The 18,944-nt window shown below is 32.7% G+C and overlaps 2 protein-coding genes across 6 annotated transcripts; both read right to left on the reverse strand.

Annotated features, from left to right (window-relative positions):
* Window positions 1-2,454: 2,454 nt before the first annotated feature.
* Window positions 2,455-7,598, reverse strand: LOC144575704 (G-type lectin S-receptor-like serine/threonine-protein kinase At4g27290). 3 transcript variants are annotated; one of them, XM_078325937.1, is made up of 7 exons: window positions 6,246-7,598; window positions 5,990-6,085; window positions 5,713-5,918; window positions 4,477-4,687; window positions 4,098-4,335; window positions 3,847-3,997; window positions 2,455-3,036 (listed from the first exon to the last, which is right to left on the reverse strand). In XM_078325937.1, exons 1-7 carry the CDS (start codon window positions 7,540-7,542, stop codon window positions 2,728-2,730), a joined length of 2,508 nt encoding a protein of 835 aa, XP_078182063.1. In that variant the 5' UTR covers window positions 7,543-7,598; the 3' UTR covers window positions 2,455-2,727. The 3 variants fall into 3 exon arrangements, with proteins under 3 accessions (XP_078182063.1, XP_078182065.1, XP_078182064.1); XM_078325939.1 differs by having other exon boundaries at window positions 5,713-5,870; window positions 5,984-6,085; XM_078325938.1 differs by having other exon boundaries at window positions 5,713-5,903; window positions 5,984-6,085.
* Window positions 7,599-12,426: 4,828 nt separating this feature from the next.
* Window positions 12,427-17,560, reverse strand: LOC144575674 (G-type lectin S-receptor-like serine/threonine-protein kinase At4g27290). 3 transcript variants are annotated; one of them, XM_078325889.1, is made up of 7 exons: window positions 16,219-17,560; window positions 15,963-16,058; window positions 15,686-15,891; window positions 14,449-14,659; window positions 14,070-14,307; window positions 13,819-13,969; window positions 12,427-13,008 (listed from the first exon to the last, which is right to left on the reverse strand). In XM_078325889.1, the coding sequence occupies exons 1-7, from the start codon at window positions 17,513-17,515 to the stop codon at window positions 12,700-12,702; spliced, it is 2,508 nt and encodes an 835-aa protein (XP_078182015.1). In that variant the 5' UTR covers window positions 17,516-17,560; the 3' UTR covers window positions 12,427-12,699. The 3 variants fall into 3 exon arrangements, with proteins under 3 accessions (XP_078182015.1, XP_078182017.1, XP_078182016.1); XM_078325891.1 differs by having other exon boundaries at window positions 15,686-15,843; window positions 15,957-16,058; XM_078325890.1 differs by having other exon boundaries at window positions 15,686-15,876; window positions 15,957-16,058.
* Window positions 17,561-18,944: the final 1,384 nt, after the last annotated feature.

Consider the following 18,944-nt stretch of genomic DNA (forward strand, 5'->3'; position numbering starts at 1 on the left):
GTATCTGCTGTTATTTCAGCAAGGTCTGATTTTTCATTTGAATAATCTAATTTAAAATTAACGGATCAGATTAAATAAATTTATTTGTTTCAAATTATACGGTCTAAAGTGGGAAAAAAAAAATCTTTTCTGAACAAGAATGACCAAAAAAAAATTATGTTGCATGTCAGAGTGAATAACACGCTATTTTGATACTGTTATTGAGGCTAAAGAGGATTAGACTCATTGACAAGGAAACACCTCTCAATCTTAACAATGTTACTTGAGAAATGTAAAATATCTCCAAAACAAAATACTAGTTTGACAACATTTTGTTGAATATTTTTTTCGAAAAACTTGACAGAGACTGTCAAGATCATTGTATTAAATAAAAGGGTAGCATTACATCAGCTCGTTCAACACTAGACTCCAAACTCCAATCAAAAGCGTAGTAAAAAGAAAATGAAAAAAAATAAAATAAAATAAATGAGGAAAAGTAAAAGAACTCAGCAAATCAAACTGCCACTGTTACTGCCGTTTGTGCTTCCTGTGTTGTATTTGCCCTCGGCAATGTTTACTCCACAGCACCATCTCTTGTACACACCTCTCAGCCAGTGCACTACCAGAAATCTTCTCAGCTTCAAAGATGTATACTGGTATAGTTTTTGTCAAAGCTTCATGTCGGTATTAAAAAAGTGTTTTCCGAAATAAAGTGAGACTAATACTATATTTTTTTTTAGATCATCAACTCCAAATTCGTTTACAACAATAGGTATCAGTGTAGTGTTTTGGGATACTTATGACGGAATAATCATATACCGAAATTTGTGTAGATGACACTAAGGCTAAGCTGCAGAGGTTACGACATCGTCAGACCATATCTGACTGAGGGTTCGCACCTACTCCAGAAGAGGATAATTGAAGAGGAAGCAGAGGGTACGTGCTACTGTGCGGAGGAGAAGAAAAGAGAGCGCTAAGCTTTGTCCTGGCAAGATCTGTACCTCCGATTTAGAGTGTAAATTTACTGTGCGAAGGATTGACCACTCCATTATTGTCCCCTTCTTTTTCTTTAATGAGGATTTTCTCCCTCAGTTCTGAAGCACGTGCTCCAAACCATGCCAACGCTTCTTGATGGTCTAAACTCTCAACTTAACATATTTGCATAAAATTTAAAAGAATAAATAGGTACCCTTTTTGCTCGCATTTTATTTTTTTAACATGATGTATTTTTTTAAGCTTTACATGCAAGGTAAGTATTTATTTCCGTTGCATAATTGAAATAATTTCATAATATTTTTAAATACTACAATTATTTTCAAAACTTAGTTGTGAGCATTTAATTTTAATAAAAAGATTCCATAAATTTTTGAACCGAAGTTAAAAAAAAATGCACTAAAAGAATTATTGCTCGTCTTTCTTCCACTTTTGTATGCTCCACATCCGTGTGTTGTGTGGTTTTAAAATAAAACTTGGAGGTGTCATCATAGTAGATTGAAAACGGTTTCTTTCATGATTTCTTTTTTTATTCCATAAATAACATGGGCTATGTCATCACCACAAAATAGACAAGAAACTTGTTACACAAACTTATTTCAATGAATAAATAAATAACAATATATTTCATTTTTATTGTGTCAATATATTCTTATTGAGTATTGTCTGTCTCGCTCGCACATAGTAAGAAATTATTTATATGTGAAAGAGTTATCCACAAAGGGTAAAAGAAGGTTGTCATCAGAGATTTGATTGGTATCTACTTCTCTTCCATCTTACCAGCTTTTCTCTCCCCTGAAGAAACAATGACAGAATTAACAAAAACAGTACTAAGAGGTTGCAATATATTATATATCAACCAAAATGGAACTCAATATAAAAAATTTAATAGGAATTTCATGGTGGATGTACCTTGCGAGGTTTGATAATATGGAACTCAATATAACCAAGTGATAATATGGCTCAAGGTACATTTCTTTTGAGTTTCAGATTTATTGATGTTTGAAAATATTGTAAATTTGCTAATATTAGATGCATGCCTACATGCCTGTAGATTTATTTCCTGATTTTCTTAAAAAATAATTAGAACAGAAAGTACTTAATCATGTACTATATATAACATGCATTTGCCCCGGATTTCATCAAATCTGGTCAGTCAGTTTTTTTTTATTATTTAGTTTGCAATGATAATTCCAATCATTGATCAAGCAAAGATGAAACTGCTTAATCTTTAGAACAACTATTGCTTCTTTTGGTATATATCCAACTCAAAACTCTCAAGTACAGTAAACATATCTTTTAAAACCGGGGCTCAGGACTTGCCAATCACTTTCTCATGTAACCCAAAATTTCTTAACATGCTAATTTCTCATGCGGGTTTCATGCGGCATTACATCAAAACAGCTTATGTACAAGTGCGGCATTACATCAAACTTCTGCCAATTCACAGTGTTACTACTATGCAGAAAACAGTACATACAGTTCTGTAATTGTGATGGTATCAATGTGCTTTATTCAATCTGCATTGTTAAATAAAAAAATTTTAAAAAAAACAAATCTGGTATGACTTGATCAAATTATCCAGATTTCCATTAGACAAAAAATGAATTGTCTAAAGTTAGTGATCAGTAATTTGATCTGAAAAAGATCAATTACTATTCTAGGTAATCATTCTATAATACCAATAATTTAAGATATCCAGATTGGATTTGAAAAAAAAAAAATATAATGCACTCTGGCCCAGTAGTTCCATGACTAGCGACCATCTGGCATGCTGTTTGTCACAATATTAACAGAGTAGGATTTATTCAAGTCATGGCCAATGTCATCGCCAATTGCAACCCTAACTGTGAAGAAAGCCGGTTGCTTGGGTTCAGGTAAGTTCTTACTGTCACTGCCAAGCATGGTAACAACCTCTGACATGGTGGGCCTATTTGTTGCATTATCTTGGACGCACATCAGTGCCACGTGAATGCACTTGCGCACCTCTGTCATTGGGCAATTGTTGACAAAAGATTGATCCACCAGCTGAAACCACCTTTCTTCTTTCCACAAATCCCAAGCCTATCAAAATCAAATCGAGATTATAGTTTTGTGATTTTTCTCCTTTTAATTCCTTTAGTTTCACATTTAGATAGTAATTCTGCAGTTTACTTTCACTGCTATTATTGAATATGTGGAACCATTGTGCATTAATGTATCTCAGCTGCCTATAATTAATTAAATACCAGACAATTAATAAGACCTTCAAAATGAAAAATTATAGAAGAAAAGAAAAATACATCGGCACCAATGGTAGAGGATGTGAACTCCATTAGTCATTCTTCTTTCTTTTTTTTTTCTTTTTTTTTCACTCTTCAATTTTTATTGAACTTACTATGGTAGCACTACAAATGCAGATTTTGTTTAACTGCAACCTTGAAAGCTGATTTGAGGCTTAATAAGGTCCAAGATTTGGCTGAACTTTACATGAATGAGTTATATATAGTACAAGGTGTGTTTGATAAATGAATATTTATATGTAAAAAGGAAAAAATATATTAAACAAATCATATAACATAAACATAGAGGGCATTATAATAGTTAACTACAAGAATATGTTTTATCCGTGAGGGTAAAAGTGCTTGCATCCTCGTGGATACTATCATCGGTAATAGTGATATCCTCAGAAATATCTATTTATGTTGGCTTACTCTCGAATAATACATATTCTTGTAGAATTGTATATAGATTTATGTCACCAACGAGAAAACCAAATCTGCTAATTAATGGCAGTCATGTATTGCAAGAAACTATCCAGTACTGCAATTGAGCATGAGATTTCTTTTTTAACTTCTAAACTGGAATTTTTTTTTTTTGTTAATCATGACTTACATAGCCAAGGAGGCTGAGAGAATTGCCACATCGATGAAAACCCGAACTTCTTAGCCCACTAACAATTTCTAGAAGCAATACACCGAAGCTAAATACATCTGATTTAACTGAGAAAATGCCTTCATATGCATACTCCGGAGCCATATAACCACTGCAACAGAATATATATGGTGTGTTTTAAATCGAATCCATTATGGCAGCAAATTAATTATTCAAAATAAAATAAAAGAACATATGTGTGAAGATATTACTATGTTCCAACAATCCTTCTTGTACTTCCTTCTGTTTCATTTGAACAAAACATCCGTGCCATTCCGAAATCAGCTATTTTAGGGTTCATCTCTTCATCCAAGAGAATATTGCTGGCTTTCAGATCTCTGTGTATAATTCTGAGCCTAGAGTGTTTGTGAAGATAAAGAAGACCTTGTGCTATCCCTTCTACTATGTGAAAACGCTTACCCCAATCTAACAGTGCCCCTTTTATCTGATCTGAGGAAAGGCAAAATGAAACTATAAATCACATGAATTCTCTTTTGAGAACCAGCCTCGATCTGGACTAGTGGCTAATTAAGGCAATGCAATTCTCCCTCGTGTGTTCAATAATTGAGATGTTGAATACAAAAGGTTTACCAAATATGAAGAAATCCAAGCTTTTGTTTGGCATGTACTCATAAATTAGCATCTTGTCTTCCTCTCTTATGCAACATCCTAAGAGCCTAACTAGATTTCTGTGCTGAAGACGGGCAATAAGAAGGATTTCATTTTTGAACTCAACCATCCCTTGCCCAGAAGTCGAAGCAAGCCTTTTAACTGCTATCTCCTGTCCTTCTCGAAAGCAGCCCTGCAAGTAGTAGATACATGATGCAGTCATATACATGTATGAGAATGATATATTGACCAACAAAATAATTGTTATACTACAATATGTGCCGCTTCAACTCTTCAACTTATGATTAAAAAAAAAAAAACTCTTCAACTCCAATAGTCATTAATTTTATAGAGGGTGTTCGGCAAGTTGGGTAGGCTTAAATTTTAAGCTCCGTTAAGAAAATCCAAAACGTTAATGTGCATAAATTGCTTGTAGCTAGACTTGTAATAAAGTTCGATCACAATTAACGGTTTGGATTTTGGATTTTGAAATACTACATGAGGCAAGTTGCAACAACTTATTGTGCCCACATATATATGGCACTTAAACCCTTATCAATCGAGCGCGAGAGAGAGAAGTGATGGCCAATTGATCTTTTGAAAATTGGGTTGTTGATGTAAATTGCCTTTTCTATTCCAATATACAGGAGGATCAATGCGTGCTCCAGCCGTAACAAGCTTCATAAACGAGTAATAATCCACACCTATCAAACACGTTAACCTAATCTAACCCATTAATTGGATGGCCAACGTAACTATTGGACCTCCTCTGTTTTTCATAATATTGTTTTATCGTAAATAAAAGGATACTGATACAAGATGCAATTAATTAATATACATGGCCTACATGAATTGGCATCCTCTTCCAAAAGAGAGAGAGAATAAGAAAGCAAGTTCGATCTTCTTGCTAGGCTTTGATTTTTGGATGGACCAATTTTTTGAATATATGTTTGGAATTTGCAGAGTAAATTTGTACTATTGAGATATTGGGAGGATATATACATAGGAAATTCAGCCTGTACATAGAAACAAAACTATGCATGACAATTAGACTTTTGCAGAGTCCAACTTACGATGTTTTTTGAGACTAGATCAATGACTCAGTAAATGCAAAACTCAAATTCAGAAATTTGTTATTCAAATGATTTTCAGAAACTGATTTCAAGTTCAGAAATAATAGAATTATTTATTTACTGAGAGTTTCTATAAAAGCATTACCTTGTAGACAGGTCCAAATCCACCTTCCCCCAGTTTGTTTTCTTCTGAAAAGTTACTTGTAGCCTCTGCTATGTACATGAAATCATACAATGACACTCGTACATCTTTGTCATCACTCTTCCATAGCGTTATTTCTCCGTCGATGCCACGTTCAAGTTCTATTTGGTTATTATTGCGGTACTTCATATTCCCTTCATAGTCACCAACTTGCAATGACTAATATATCTGAGATAATTAAATTTAATAAATATATATAATAATTGATGCCTACCTTGACGTCTCCTCCATTTCATAATAAGAAACAATCCGATGCATAAAAGGAGAAAAGTTATACTCGAGACTGGTACAATAATATAGGTCTTTATCTTGTCGCCTGTAAATGAAAATTCTCAAATCCTTCAAAGATCTCCCATGAATAGACTATAATTTTTAATATTTATATGCTAGTGCATGACGTAAAATATTATATCTGTGCCTCGCATTAATCTTCATAGCACAAAGTACATTGATAAAAATCTGAACTTCAAAAGTACCTTGAGAGTGCTTGACGGAGCTCACTAAGGTTGATGCATTTTCACGAACATAGAGAACACTTTCTTTAATATTAGAACCACTAGTCCATGCACGCAAGTTTATAATATCTCCATACAATAAATAGCACACTTTGGAGAAGGCATAGCCGGTACAATTGCACTCACCCAAGCAAATAGCTTCGCATTGTTCAGCATTTACTGCTTTATGATTATAATTTGGGCGCAGATCATATGCTTCTAGGGGAATGGCAAGAAATGTTATATTTACTGGGCTAGTTGAACACTGCAAGTTGCTTTGGCGAATGCATCCGCCACTTGTGTCTCCATTGTTCCAATCACTCTGCGATGCCGGTGCAAAACCCTGCATACATGTGCAAGAATGCAGAGCCGACTCATTGCACAAACCGAACGGTCCACAAACGTTATACGTATCACATTTTGCACGTGGCAGACCCCAGATAAAAAACCATTCCCCGGGCGAATCTACCAAAAATAGCTCTTGAATTTGTCCAGTGATACCAATAACATATCTACCATAACCAGCAATGATGGAGTACATATAATACATCTCTTCATCATTCGAAACAAAAGTAAGATTAATACCCAAATATGGAAATTCAGGAATAAGTGTGAAACTCTCACCATTCCACTTGCCAAAGGTCAAGTAAGCCTGATCCTTCTTCCAGATAAAAAGGTTGCTTGTCTTGTTTGGATCAAGACCAAATGAATAATCTCCAGCCGCTGGATCACTAGAACTTCGCCAAGAAGTGAACAACCGGTTTTGCCCCTCTATAACTCCAAGCTTCATGCCTGGAAGCCATGTATCTGTCGGATAGTCGAAGCTCTGCCAAATAGTACTAGATAAGTTGCTTATTTCTCTCAGCACCAAATTCCCAGAATCCAATATTGTTGCCTCAACATCCTTTCCGCCCAAGCCATAAGCAACCGTAAAAGAGCTCCCTCTAGCATCAATTATTACTAGTTCTCCATTATTGTTGAAGAAAAGAACACCAGATTTGTCTACCAATGGGTTATTTCGATTTGCAATCCAAACTGTGGTTTGGCCTGGAACTTTGTGGTACCATATCCCGACATAGCGATAACTTGACCCATTGGGACTGAAGAAGCCGAGCTCAAATGTCTTGTTTAAGGAAATCAATGTTTGCCCGTCTGAGAGTGATCCTGTTTGTGACAGCGTGGTTGTTGTTGTTGTAGATGATTCTCCAGCTACCCAAAGAGGTAGAAATAGTAAAATAAATAGCAGATGGGAACTGAAGTATAATAGTTGGCGCCACATGATATGTGAGCTCAAACAGTGGTTTAGTTGAGGATGAAGAAAAGAGAGAAATGGTATCTCTTTGATTAGCCTGGAATTCTACCAAAGACACTTTTCTAAGTCTCCTTGTCTGTGGAGTAGCCAAAATTGAACGCTACTATCAACAAGAATACCAATTAATTGACATCTCTTGAGTAAATTATTTTGAAAATTTCGTACAAAAAAAAATAAAAACTTACCAAAAGTCTAGGGGTGCAAACGGATTGGATATTCTCCATCCGTATCCGAAAATTACTTACGGATATCCGATATACGAATACCCTAAACCCGTCTGAGAGTGATCCTGTTTGTGACAGTGTGCCCGTTGTTTCTGTAGATGATTCTCCAGCTACCCAGTGGTAGAAATAGAAAAATGAGTGCAGATGGTTACGGAAGTATGACAGTTGGCACGCACCTCATGATATGTAAGCTCAACCAGTGGTTTGAGGATGAAGAAAAAAGGGAAATAGTAGCTCTTACTATTAATTTCCGCGTGGAGCCAACCAAAGATACTTTTCCAAGTCTCCTTGACTGTGGAGCTGCCAAAATTGAATAGGCTAGATATTTAGTCAACATCACAGCCCAATCAACATGAAGACCAATTAATTCACATCCCTGGAATAAATTTATTAGATTAGCTTTGCATAATGAATCTAAACGGTTGAAAATTTGAAATTGATCTAATATACGAGGAGGTATGCATGTAGATGCAAAATTTTCTAATTTTCTAATTTATTTAGTACAAAATCATACAGTCAAAAATAATAAAATTTCGCAAGTTATTTTATCCATTTATTTTTTATCATTTGTTAACCATTTTATTTTCGAATTCATTTACCCCATGTTTGGTTGTGGCCTAAAGCTAAGGAGGTCTAAATTGGTTATTCCAACTTAGGTCGGTCTAAATTATTCATGTTTGGTTGAGGCCTAAAGTTAAACCATAGCTTAAACTATTCCTTGTTTGGTTAGAGTTGATAGAGGACTAAAGTTTTAAAAGCCTAAATTGATTAATTATTTATAATAAGATACTAATTATATAATATTAATATATTAATAATAATTGTAATATATTATATATTATTATAAAATTTATTTAATATATTAACAATATAAATATAAATAATATATTAATAATAATTATTAATAATAAAAAAATAATTGTATAATTATAAATTAATAATAATTACTAATTATATAATCTTATTAAAATAATAATTTAATATATTAACAATATAAAATATTAATTATATAATTATATATTAATAATAAGATACTAATTATATAATATTAATATATCAATAACAACTATAATATATTATAATATTATTATAATAATGATTTACTATATTAAGAATATTAATTATTAATTATTAATAATTATTAATAATAAGATACTAATTATATGATATTAATATATTAATAACAACTATAATATATTGTAATATTATTATAATAATTATTTAATATATTAACAGTATAACATATTAATTATATAATTACATATTAATAATAATTATGAATAAGAAAATATTATATAATATTAATATATTATTATATTATTATATTATTGTAATAATTATTTAATATATTAACAATATAGGTTATTAATTATATATTAATAATTATTATTAATAATAAGATACTAATTATATAATATTAATATATTATAATATTATTATAATAATTATTTAATATATTAACAATATAACATATTAATTATATAGTTATATATCGTTAATAAGATACTAATTACACAATATTAATATATTAACAATATAACATAATAATTATATAATTATTTATTAATAATAATTATTAATAAAAGGATATTAATTATATAATATTATTATAATAATTATTTAATATATTAACAATATAAGATATTAATTATATAATATTATTATAATAATTATTTAATATATTAACAATATAAGATATTAATTATATAATTATATACTAATAATAATTATTAACAATAATATACTAATTATATACAAATAAAATATTATTATAATCATTTAAGTTAGGCCACGAGGTGGAATAAAAATTAAACCACCATGTGAGGTGGCTTAATTTAGGCCGGCCTAAAGATCGGCTTATGCCATCTTAGGCCGGCTCATTTAAGGCACGTTTGGTGGAATAACGAAGTCTAAACTCCTTATTCCACCATTTAGACCACAACCAAACATGGTGTTAGTACCTAACTAGCTATGCTTGACTAATACTTTTAGCAGGAATAAAATGCTATTCTAGCATCCGTTATTTTAACAATAGTGAAACCCATAGGTTGGATACTCCAGCCACATCAGTACAAGAGTTTTTTTTTTTTTATAAACCATAATTAAAGAAAAAAAAAGATTTTTATGAAACCAACGTGATGATTTTTTTTTACAAAAATCATAAGAACTGAAATGTCATTTCGGTTCAAAAAAAAAATTTTGGGGACCGAAATGGCAATTCGGTCTGAGAAATTTTCACAATTTTTTAACATATTTTTTTCTCTAAATCTGTGAAAACGGTTGGGACCAAAATGATAATTCGAAACCCCCCCCCCCCCCCCCCCCCCCAAAAAAAAAAAGGGACTGAAATGGCATCTTGATTCTTATGATTTTTGTGAAAAACAAAGCAATCAAGTTAGTTTGGTAAAATCTATTTTTTTATTTATGGTTTCTAAAAAAAAAATTCTCAGTACAATGCTATTCAGTAGTCTGAATTTCTGAAATAACTGTCATGTGTATCTGCTATTATTTCAGCAAGGTCTGATTTTTCATTTGAATAATCTAATTTAAAATGAACGGATCAGATTAAACAAATTTATTTGTTTCAAATTATACGATCTAAAGTGGAAAAAAAAAAATTCTGAACAAGAATGACCAAAAAAAATTATGTTGCATGTCAGAGTGAATAACACGCTGTTTTGATACTGTAATTGAGGCTAAAGAGGATTAGACTCATTGACAAGGAAACACCTCTCAATCTTAACAATGTTACTTAAGAAATGTAAAATATCTCCAAAACAAAATACTAGTTTGACAGCATTTTGTTGAATATACTGGTACAGTTTTGTCAAAGCTTCATGTCGGTATTAAAAAAGTGTTTTCCGAAATAAAGTGAGACTAATACTATATTTTTTTAGATCATCAACTCAAAATTCGTTTTACAACAATAGGTATCAATGTTTTGGGATACTTACGATGGAATAATCATATACCAAAATTTGTGTAGATGACACTAAGGCTAAGCTTTAGAGGAAGGTGCGCAGAGGAAAGGGAACAAGAAAATACTTTGCGGAGGTTACGACATCGCCAAATTGTATCTGATTGAGGGTTTGCACCTACTCCAGAAGAGGAGAATTGAAAAGGAAGTGGAGGGTACGTGCTACTATGCGGTGGATAAGAGGGGAGCGCTAAGCTTCGATTTGGGGTGTAAATTTATTGTGCGGAGGGTTGGCCACCCCTATTGTTGTCCCCTTCCTTTCCTTTAATGAAGGTTTTCTCCCTCTGTTTTAGAGCACATCCTAACTATGCCAACGCTTCTTGATGGTCTAAACTCTAAACTTAACATATTTTCATAAAATTTAAAAGAATAAATAGGTACCTTTTTGCTCGCATTTTATTTTTTAACATGATGTATTTTTTTAAGCTTTACATGCAAGGTAAGTATTTATTTCCGTTGCATAATTGAAATAATTTCATAATATTTTTAAATACTACAATTATTTTCAAAACTTAGTTGTGAGCATTTAATTTTAATAAAAAGATTCCATAAATTTTTAAACCGAAGTTAAAAAAAAAATGCACTAAAAGAATTATTGCTCGTCTTTCTTCCACTTTTGTATGCTCCACATCCGTGTGTTGTGTGGTTTTAAAATAAAACTTGGAGGTGTTATCATAGTAGATTGAACCCGGTTTCTTTTTTTATTCCATAAATAACATGGGCTATGTCATCACCACAAAATAGACAAGAAACTTGTTACACAAACTTATTTCAATAAATAAATAAATAACAATATATTTCATTTTTATTGTGTCAATATATTCTTATTGAGTATTGTCTGTCTCGCTCGCACATAGTAAGAAATTATTTATATGTGAAAGAGTTATCCACAAAGGGTAAAAGAAGGTTGTCATCAGAGATTTGATTGGTATCTACTTCTCTTCCATCTTACCAGCTTTTCTCTCCCCTGAAGAAACAATGACAGAATTAACAAAAACAGTACTAAGAGGTTGCAATATATTATATATCAACCAAAATGGAACTCAATATAAAAAATTTAATTGGAATTTCATGGTGGATGTACCTTGCGAGGTTTGATAATATGGAACTCAATATAACCAAGTGATAATATGGCTCAAGGTACATTTCTTTTGAGTTTCAGATTTATTGATGTTTGAAAATATTGTAAATTTGCTAATATTAGATGCATGCCTACATGCCTGTAGATTTATTTCCTGATTTTCTTAAAAAATAATTAGAACAGAAAGTACTTAATCATGTACTATAACATGCCTTTGCCCCGGATTTCATCAAATCTGGTCAGTCAGTTTTTTTTTATTATTTAGTTTGCAATGATAATTCCAATCATTGATCAAGCAAAGATGAAACTGCTTAATCTTTAGAACAACTATTGCTTCTTTTGGTATATATCCAACTCAAAACTCTCAAGTACAGTAAACATATCTTTTAAAACCGGGGCTCAGGACTTGCCAATCACTTTCTCATGTAACCCAAAATTTCTTAACATGCTAATTTCTCATGCGGGTTTCATGCGGCATTACATCAAAACAGCTTATGTACAAGTGCGGCATTACATCAAACTTCTGCCAATTCACAGTGTTACTACTATGCAGAAAACAGTACATACAGTTCTGTAATTGTGATGGTATCAATGTGCTTTATTCAATCTGCATTGTTAAATAAAAAAATTTAAAAAAAAACAAATCTGGTATGACTTGATCAAATTATCCAGATTTCCATTAGACAAAAAATGAATTGTCTAAAGTTAGTGATCAGTAATTTGATCTGAAAAAGATCAATTACTATTCTAGGTAATCATTCTATAATACCAATAATTTAAGATATCCAGATTGGATTTGAAAAAAAAAAAATATAATGCACTCTGGCCCAGTAGTTCCATGACTAGCGACCATCTGGCATGCTGTTTGTCACAATATTAACAGAGTAGGATTTATTCAAGTCATGGCCAATGTCATCGCCAATTGCAACCCTAACTGTGAAGAAAGCCGGTTGCTTGGGTTCAGGTAAGTTCTTACTGTCACTGCCAAGCATGGTAACAACCTCTGACATGGTGGGCCTATTTGTTGCATTATCTTGGACGCACATCAGTGCCACGTGAATGCACTTGCGCACCTCTGTCATTGGGCAATTGTTGACAAAAGATTGATCCACCAGCTGAAACCACCTTTCTTCTTTCCACAAATCCCAAGCCTATCAAAATCAAATCGAGATTATAGTTTTGTGATTTTTCTCCTTTTAGTTCCTTTAGTTTCACATTTAGATAGTAATTCTGCAGTTTACTTTCACTGCTATTATTGAATATGTGGAACCATTGTGCATTAATGTATCTCAGCTGCCTATAATTAATTAAATACCAGACAATTAATAAGACCTTCAAAATGAAAAATTATAGAAGAAAAGAAAAATACATCGGCACCAATGGTAGAGGATGTGAACTCCATTAGTCATTCTTCTTTCTTTTTTTTTTCTTTTTTTTTCACTCTTCAATTTTTATTGAACTTACTATGGTAGCACTACAAATGCAGATTTTGTTTAACTGCAACCTTGAAAGCTGATTTGAGGCTTAATAAGGTCCAAGATTTGGCTGAACTTTACATGAATGAGTTATATATAGTACAAGGTGTGTTTGATAAATGAATATTTATATGTAAAAAGGAAAAAATATATTAAACAAATCATATAACATAAACATAGAGGGCATTATAATAGTTAACTACAAGAATATGTTTTATCCGTGAGGGTAAAAGTGCTTGCATCCTCGTGGATACTATCATCGGTAATAGTGATATCCTCGGAAATATCTATTTATGTTGGCTTACTCTCGAATAATACATATTCTTGTAGAATTGTATATAGATTTATGTCACCAACGAGAAAACCAAATCTGCTAATTAATGGCAGTCATGTATTGCAAGAAACTATCCAGTACTGCAATTGAGCATGAGATTTCTTTTTTAACTTCTAAACTGGAATTTTTTTTTTTTGTTAATCATGACTTACATAGCCAAGGAGGCTGAGAGAATTGCCACATCGATGAAAACCCGAACTTCTTAGCCCACTAACAATTTCTAGAAGCAATACACCGAAGCTAAATACATCTGATTTAACTGAGAAAATGCCTTCATATGCATACTCCGGAGCCATATAACCACTGCAACAGAATATATATGGTGTGTTTTAAATCGAATCCATTATGGCAGCAAATTAATTATTCAAAATAAAATAAAAGAACATATGTGTGAAGATATTACTATGTTCCAACAATCCTTCTTGTACTTCCTTCTGTTTCATTTGAACAAAACATCCGTGCCATTCCGAAATCAGCTATTTTAGGGTTCATCTCTTCATCCAAGAGAATATTGCTGGCTTTCAGATCTCTGTGTATAATTCTGAGCCTAGAGTGTTTGTGAAGATAAAGAAGACCTTGTGCTATCCCTTCTACTATGTGAAAACGCTTACCCCAATCTAACAGTGCCCCTTTTATCTGATCTGAGGAAAGGCAAAATGAAACTATAAATCACATGAATTCTCTTTTGAGAACCAGCCTCGATCTGGACTAGTGGCTAATTAAGGCAATGCAATTCTCCCTCGTGTGTTCAATAATTGAGATGTTGAATACAAAAGGTTTACCAAATATGAAGAAATCCAAGCTTTTGTTTGGCATGTACTCATAAATTAGCATCTTGTCTTCCTCTCTTATGCAACATCCTAAGAGCCTAACTAGATTTCTGTGCTGAAGACGGGCAATAAGAAGGATTTCATTTTTGAACTCAACCATCCCTTGCCCAGAAGTCGAAGCAAGCCTTTTAACTGCTATCTCCTGTCCTTCTCGAAAGCAGCCCTGCAAGTAGTAGATACATGATGCAGTCATATACATGTATGGGAATGATATATTGACCAACAAAATAATTGTTATACTACAATATGTGCCGCTTCAACTCTTCAACTTATGATTAAAAAAAAACTCTTCAACTCCAATAGTCATTAATTTTATGTTCAGCAAGTTGGGTAGACTTAAATTTTAAGCTCCGTTAAGAAAATCCAATACTTTAATGTGCATAAATTGCTTGTAGACTTGTAATGATCGATCACGATTAACGGTTTGAAATACTGCATGAGGCAAGTTGCAACAACTTGTGCCCACATATATATGGCACTTAAACCCTTGTCAATCGATCGATCGATCGAGCGAGAGAGAGAGAGAGAGGTGATGGCCAATTGATCTTTTGAAAATTGGGTTGTTGATGTAAATTGCCTTTTCTATTCCAATATATTGACCAGGAAGCATGCAGGAGGATCAATGCGTGCTCCAGCCGTAACAAGCTGCATAAACGAGTAATAATCCACACCTATCAAATACGTTAACCTAATCTAACCCATTAATTGGATGGCCGACGTAAGTATTGGACCTCCTCTGTTTTTCATAATATTGTTTTATCGTAAATAAAAGGATACTGATACAAGATGCAATTAATTAATATACATGGCCTACATGAATTGGCATCCTCTTCCAAAAGAGAGAGAGAGAGAATAAGAAAGCAAGTTCAATCTTCTTGCTAGGCTTTGATTTTTGGATGGACCAATTTTGTGAATATATGTTTGGAATTTGGAGAGTAAATTTGTACTATTGAGATATTGGGAGGATATATAAATAGGAAATTCAGCCTGTACATAGAAACAAAACTATGCATGACAATTAGACTTTTGCAGAGTCCAACTTACGATGTTTTTTGAGACTAGATCAATGACTCAGTAAATGCAAAACTCAAATTCAGAAATTTGTTATTCAAATGATTTTCAGAAACTGATTTCAAGTTCAGAAATAATAGAATTATTTATTTACTGAGAGTTTCTATAAAAGCATTACCTTGTAGACAGGTCCAAATCCACCTTCCCCCAGTTTGTTTTCTTCTGAAAAGTTACTTGTAGCCTCTGCTATGTACATGAAATCATACAATGACACTCGTACATCTTTGTCATCACTCTTCCATAGCGTTATTTCTCCGTCGATGCCACGTTCAAGTTCTATTTGGTTATTATTGCGGTACTTCATATTCCCTTCATAGTCACCAACTTGCAATGACTAATATATCTGAGATAATTAAATTTAATAAATATATATAATAATTGATGCCTACCTTGACGTCTCCTCCATTTCATAATAAGAAACAATCCGATGCATAAAAGGAGAAAAGTTATACTCGAGACTGGTACAATAATATAGGTCTTTATCTTGTCGCCTGTAAATGAAAATTCTCAAATCCTTCAAAGATCTCCCATGAATAGACTATAATTTTTAATATTTATATGCTAGTGCATGACGTAAAATATTATATCTGTGCCTCGCATTAATCTTCATAGCACAAAGTACATTGATAAAAATCTGAACTTCAAAAGTACCTTGAGAGTGCTTGACGGAGCTCACTAAGGTTGATGCATTTTCACGAACATAGAGAACACTTTCTTTAATATTAGAACCACTAGTCCATGCACGCAAGTTTATAATATCTCCATACAATAAATAGCACACTTTGGAGAAGGCATAGCCGGTACAATTGCACTCACCCAAGCAAATAGCTTCGCATTGTTCAGCATTTACTGCTTTATGATTATAATTTGGGGGCAGATCATATGCTTCTAGGGGAATGGCAAGAAATGTTATATTTACTGGGCTAGTAGAACACTGCAAGTTGCTTTGGCGAATGCATCCGCCACTTGTGTCTCCATTGTTCCAATCACTCTGCGATGCCGGTGCAAAACCCTGCATACATGTGCAAGAATGCAGAGCCGACTCATTGCACAAACCGAACGGTCCACAAACGTTATACGTATCACATTTTGCACGTGGCAGACCCCAGATAAAAAACCATTCCCCGGGCGAATCTACCAAAAATAGCTCTTGAATTTGTCCAGTGATACCAATAACATATCTACCATAACCAGCAATGATGGAGTACATATAATACATCTCTTCATCATTCGAAACAAAAGTAAGATTAATACCCAAATATGGAAATTCAGGAATAAGTGTGAAACTCTCACCATTCCACTTGCCAAAGGTCAAGTAAGCCTGATCCTTCTTCCAGATAAAAAGGTTGCTTGTCTTGTTTGGATCAAGACCAAATGAATAATCTCCAGCTGCTGGATCACTAGAACTTCGCCAAGAAGTGAACAACCGGTTTTGCCCCTCTATAACTCCAAGCTTCATGCCTGGAAGCCATGTATCTGTCGGATAGTCGAAGCTCTGCCAAATAGTACTAGATAAGTTGCTTATTTCTCTCAGCACCAAATTCCCAGAATCCAATATTGTTGCCTCAACATCCTTTCCGCCCAAGCCATAAGCAACCGTAAAAGAGCTCCCTCTAGCATCAATTATTACTAGTTCTCCATTATTGTTGAAGAAAAGAACACCAGATTTGTCTACCAATGGGTTATTTCGATTTGCAATCCAAACTGTGGTTTGGCCTGGAACTTTGTGGTACCATATCCCGACATAGCGATAACTTGACCCATTGGGACTGAAGAAGCCGAGCTCAAATGTCTTGTTTAAGGAAATCAATGTTTGCCCGTCTGAGAGTGATCCTGTTTGTGACAGCGTGGTTGTTGTTGTTGTAGATGATTCTCCAGCTACCCAAAGAGGTAGAAATAGTAAAATAAATAGCAGATGGGAACTGAAGTATAATAGTTGGCGCCACATGATATGTGAGCTCAAACAGTGGTTTAGTTGAGGATGAAGAAAAGAGAGAAACGGTATCTCTTTGATTAGCCTGGAATTCTACCAAAGACACTTTTCTAAGTCTCCTTGACTATGGAGTAGCCAAAATTGAACACTACTATCAACAAGAATACCAATTAATTCACATCTCTTGAGTAAATTATTTTGAAAATTTCGTACAAAAAAAAATAAAAACTTACCAAAAGTCTAGGGGTGCAAACGGATTGGATATTATCCATTCGTATCCGAAAATTACTTACGGATATCCGATATACGAATACCCTAAACCCGTCTGAGAGTGATCCTGTTTGTGACAGTGTGCCCGTTGTTTCTGTAGATGATTCTCCAGCTACCCAGTGGTAGAAATAGAAAAATGAGTGCAGATGGTTACGGAAGTATGACAGTTGGCACGCACCTCATGATATGTAAGCTCAACCAGTGGTTTGAGGATGAAGAAAAAAGGGAAATAGTAGCTCTTACTATTAATTTCCGCGTGGAGCCAACCAAAGATACTTTTCCAAGTCTCCTTGACTGTGGAGCTGCCAAAATTGAATAGGCTAGATATTTAGTCAACATCACAGCCCAATCAACATGAAGACCAATTAATTCACATCCCTGGAATAAATTTATTAGATTAGCTTTGCATAATGAATCTAAACGGTTGAAAATTTGAAATTGATCTAATATACGAGGAGGTATGCATGTAGATGCAAAATTTTCTAATTTTCTAATTTATTTAGTACAAAATCATACAGTCAAAAATAATAAAATTTCGCAAGTTATTTTATCCATTTATTTTTTATCATTTGTTAACCATTTTATTTTCGAATTCATTTACCCCATGTTTGGTTGTGGCCTAAAGCTAAGGAGGTCTAAATTGGTTATTCCAACTTAGGTCGGTCTAAATTATTCATGTTTGGTTGAGGCCTAAAGTTAAACCATAGCTTAAACTATTCCTTGTTTGGTTAGAGTTGATAGAGGACTAAAGTTTTAAAAGCCTAAATTGATTAATTATTTATAATAAGATACTAATTATATAATATTAATATATTAATAATAATTGTAATATATTATATATTATTATAAAATTTATTTAATATATTAACAATATAAATATAAATAATATATTAATAATAATTATTAATAATAAAAAAATAATTGTATAATTATAAATTAATAATAATTACTAATTATATAATCTTATTAAAATAATAATTTAATATATTAACAATATAAAATATTAATTATATAATTATATATTAATAATAAGATACTAATTATATAATATTAATATATCAATAACAACTATAATATATTATAATATTATTATAATAATGATTTACTATATTAAGAATATTAATTATTAATTATTAATAATTATTAATAATAAGATACTAATTATATGATATTA

This window comes from Carex rostrata, chromosome 24 (genome assembly GCF_964058835.1).
Source record: "Carex rostrata chromosome 24, lpCarRost1.2, whole genome shotgun sequence".
Lineage (NCBI taxonomy): Eukaryota > Viridiplantae > Streptophyta > Magnoliopsida > Poales > Cyperaceae > Carex > Carex rostrata.

Bases quoted from the DNA above. Each gene is read 5' to 3' on its own strand.
- LOC144575704 (XM_078325937.1), bottom strand. From the start codon at position 7,542: ATGTGGCGCCAACTATTATACTTCAGTTCCCATCTGCTATTTATTTTA. The intron at 4,688-5,712 runs GTAATGCTTTTA...TACTACTTGCAG, and splicing joins GATTTGGACCTGTCTACAAG to GGCTGCTTTCGAGAAGGACA. The intron at 3,998-4,097 runs GTAATATCTTCA...ATTCTGTTGCAG, and splicing joins AGAAGGATTGTTGGAACATA to TGGTTATATGGCTCCGGAGT.
- LOC144575674 (XM_078325889.1), bottom strand. From the start codon at position 17,515: ATGTGGCGCCAACTATTATACTTCAGTTCCCATCTGCTATTTATTTTA. The intron at 14,308-14,448 runs GTAAACCTTTTG...GCCTTTCCTCAG, and splicing joins CTTGGATTTCTTCATATTTG to ATCAGATAAAAGGGGCACTG. The intron at 13,970-14,069 runs GTAATATCTTCA...ATTCTGTTGCAG, and splicing joins AGAAGGATTGTTGGAACATA to TGGTTATATGGCTCCGGAGT.